Genomic DNA, 3,305 nt, shown 5'->3' on the forward strand with positions numbered 1-3,305 from the left:
GCAAGAGTAGACTGTACCCCCAGGCCCAGCACTCCCACTACCCCCACTACGCGGCTTCAGCCACCCCTAATCAGGCTGGGGGCGCAGCCGAAATCCAGGAGCTGGCCTCCAAACGAGTGGACATCCAGAAAAAGAGGTTTTACCTAGACGTGAAGCAGAGCTCGCGGGGCCGGTTCCTCAAGATAGCCGAAGTCTGGATAGGGAGAGGCCGGCAAGACAATATCAGAAAGAGTAAACTGACCCTCTCCCTGTCGGTGGCAGCGGAGCTGAAGGACTGTCTAGGGGACTTCATCGAGCACTATGCCCACCTGGGCCTGAAAGGCCACCGGCAAGAGCACGGTCACGGCAAAGAGCAGAGCTCCAGGAGGAGACAGAAGCACTCAGCGCCCTCCCCGCCGGTCTCGGTGGGGTCCGAAGAGCACCCTCACAGTGTCCTCAAAACAGACTACATCGAGAGGGACAACAGGAAATACTATCTAGACCTGAAGGAAAACCAGCGGGGTCGCTTCCTAAGGATTAGACAAACCATGATGCGGGGTACTGGCATGATAGGTTATTTTGGCCACACTTTGGGCCTGGAGCAGACTATTGTCCTCCCAGCTCAAGGAATGATCGAGTTCCGTGACGCCTTGGTTCAGCTCATCGAAGACTATGGCGAAGGGGACATCGAAGAACGCAGAGGTGGAGACGACGACCCCGTGGAACTCCCCGAGGGGACTTCTTTCAGAGTGGACAATAAAAGGTTCTACTTTGATGTGGGCTCTAATAAATATGGAATTTTCCTGAAGGTAAGTGAGGTGAGGCCACCTTACCGTAATACTATTACCGTTCCGTTCAAGGCTTGGACAAGGTTTGGGGAGAATTTTATCAAGTATGAAGAAGAGATGAGGAAAATTTGCAACAGCCATAAAGAAAAGAGCATGGATGGCAGAAGGGCCAGTGGTGAAGAACAAGCGTGCCTCGACTAAGATGAAAGTGAACTCCATCAGGCAAAAGTTAAAATCATAGATTGGCTAAAAGAACTGATCCATACTCATTTGAAGAAATTTCTCCTCTTTGGGGGCCCTTTGTTATCAGTAATACCTCTAGTAGTTTATACTTCAAGGAGTCTGATTCTTATGTTATGTTACCCGTAGAACACTCTAATTCTTATGGGAACTCCTGCCTTCCCAGAGCTAAATAGTTTAGCTGCTTCAACTGCTCCAGACTATTGAAGTATGCAGATCAGCACAAAGTATGACATTCTGACCTTCCAAGTACCCTAGCTAAGATTTACATTGCACTATGACATAAGCCTGAAAAAAATACATATACCTAATATGGAAGTGTGAATTTCTACTTAATAAGTTCCCCCAAAAAAGGATTCCATGCCTACTTCATTAAAAGCTGCTAGGATTACCTGTAGGACAGTTACCACAGAAACAGAAATTGACTTCTATTCTAATATATTTATTTATTTATAAAAGGACAAGTTGAAATACATTCAATGTCCATTGGATAACTGAATATTAAACAGTCCCATTAAAGAATCAAATCTTAGTTACTATAGTATGCTATAATTTCAAATTTTGTGGTAACCCTACAGTTTACACTTGCCGTATCAACGCCATGAGAGTTTTTATTGGTTATTCTAAGCTAGTTACAATCCTATCTTCACCTCTGATGATTGTACCATATATTATTAGTGGCTTTCCAAAGTTTCAGGAATTACTTTTTATGTCACTGTTGCGTGGGAGGCTTCATCCTATGGCTTTGCTATGGAAATCTTGATATTTTAGCTTTTCATACTAATTTGAAGGTTGTAAGAGGTTCTTTCCCAAAATATATCATAGACTCAAGGTATTACAGTTTTTGCTGCTGCTTTAACACGATTTCAGAGGGGTTGGTGCACCAGTTATCTGATATAAAAACACATCTATAATAATATATTTTAGTAGCACTTTTAGCACCTTAAGACCATTTCAACACTTCCAGTATAAACCTGACTTTTACAGGTGTTTTAATTCCAGGAAAAGTTTTCTCTTTTCTAAAAAGCATTTAGAATAAACATAAAATTTCAGCCTGAAAAAATATTATTTGAAGATTGGTTATAAGCATATTTGAAAAGAAAATTCAGGCATTTTCCAAGGTGCTCTTTATGATACTTAAAAAAGTTTACTTACACAAGACTCACCCATTTACTTGTATGAAAAATTACTTTCCAGGAAGTGCCACTGCAATTTTCCAACACCTAAGCAGTTTTTTAAACAAGTGGATATAATGTATATGTGTACCAACCCACCCTGTATTAACTGACTGAAATTTTATCTGTTGAGCTGCATTTTATTCTGAATGAAATTACTGTCTTTTCTCTTGGCTTTACTCACCTCCCACACAATAAGTCCATATAATCATGTTTAGGAGCCAAACACTGATTTCAACCCCTAAATATAGCTCTCATTGATGAGAGCTGACTGCACGGATTGAGATCAGAATGTAGCTCTTCTTCTTTACGCTATAAGTAATTCACAATTATTTTAACAGTTGTTTTCCCTCCAGAGGTTGTCCCCCAAAAGGTCACTAAATGAGATGAATTAAGAAAATTAATTTCACTAATTCATGTTACTTAAAAACAAGCAGTCAGTAACCCAGACGTATATGCTGGTGTTGGCTTACGGATTGTGTTTCCGGTTTCCTCAAACAGTGTGAAGGAATCTCACTAGTTCATTATAATTGTGGACCATCTGGATCACTGTGGAACAGCTGAAGGTTAGAAGATGATGTTAGTACTAGAGTTAATAGCACATGGTGGGTGTTGAGACTCTAAAAGTAGCAAGGATCTTTAAACAGTCCTCACTGTAAAGTAACTATTATAGGCTTGATAAAAAGTAGCTTTGGGGTCTAGGAAGGAATGGTGTGCCCTTGAATTACAATACTACTGATTGCTTTGCTGCCCATCATAGTGCCTATGAATAATAACCTGTCAGATTTTGGCAAACTGGAGCTGTGACTATTCCACTATTTGAGCATTCCTATCACTATTGCTGTGACTGTGTACTCTCTCTTAAAACCTTCTCTTCTAATATATTTATATCCGTTAAGTCTAAATAATTTCCTTTTTGGATTTTACTCTGGTAAGATTCGAGTGTGTGTGTCTATATATATATACATATATGTGTATGTATATATGTGTGTGATATATATATACACACACACACACACTACTATGTCAGACGTAAATATCTTTAACTCATTGTATATAAATATTATTAGTTTAATTTTCATTAACAATTTAAGTTAAAAATGGGTTAAGCAGCCAAATTTTC

At 39.8% G+C, this 3,305-nt stretch overlaps 1 protein-coding gene across 1 annotated transcript in view; it reads left to right on the forward strand.

Annotated features, from left to right (window-relative positions):
* PURG (purine-rich element binding protein G) overlaps positions 1–3,305 on the forward strand; it is a 41,755-nt gene that overhangs the window by 1,423 nt on the left and 37,027 nt on the right. Inside the window, exon 3 of the mRNA XM_010838856.1 lies at positions 6–788. Within this exon, the coding sequence (XP_010837158.1) occupies positions 6–788 (783 nt within the window). The remainder of the gene's footprint in view (positions 1–5; positions 789–3,305) is intronic.

The sequence above is a fragment of the Bison bison genome, unplaced genomic scaffold (genome assembly GCF_000754665.1).
Source record: "Bison bison bison isolate TAMUID 2011002044 unplaced genomic scaffold, Bison_UMD1.0 scf7180017864105, whole genome shotgun sequence".
Taxonomy (NCBI): domain Eukaryota; kingdom Metazoa; phylum Chordata; class Mammalia; order Artiodactyla; family Bovidae; genus Bison; species Bison bison.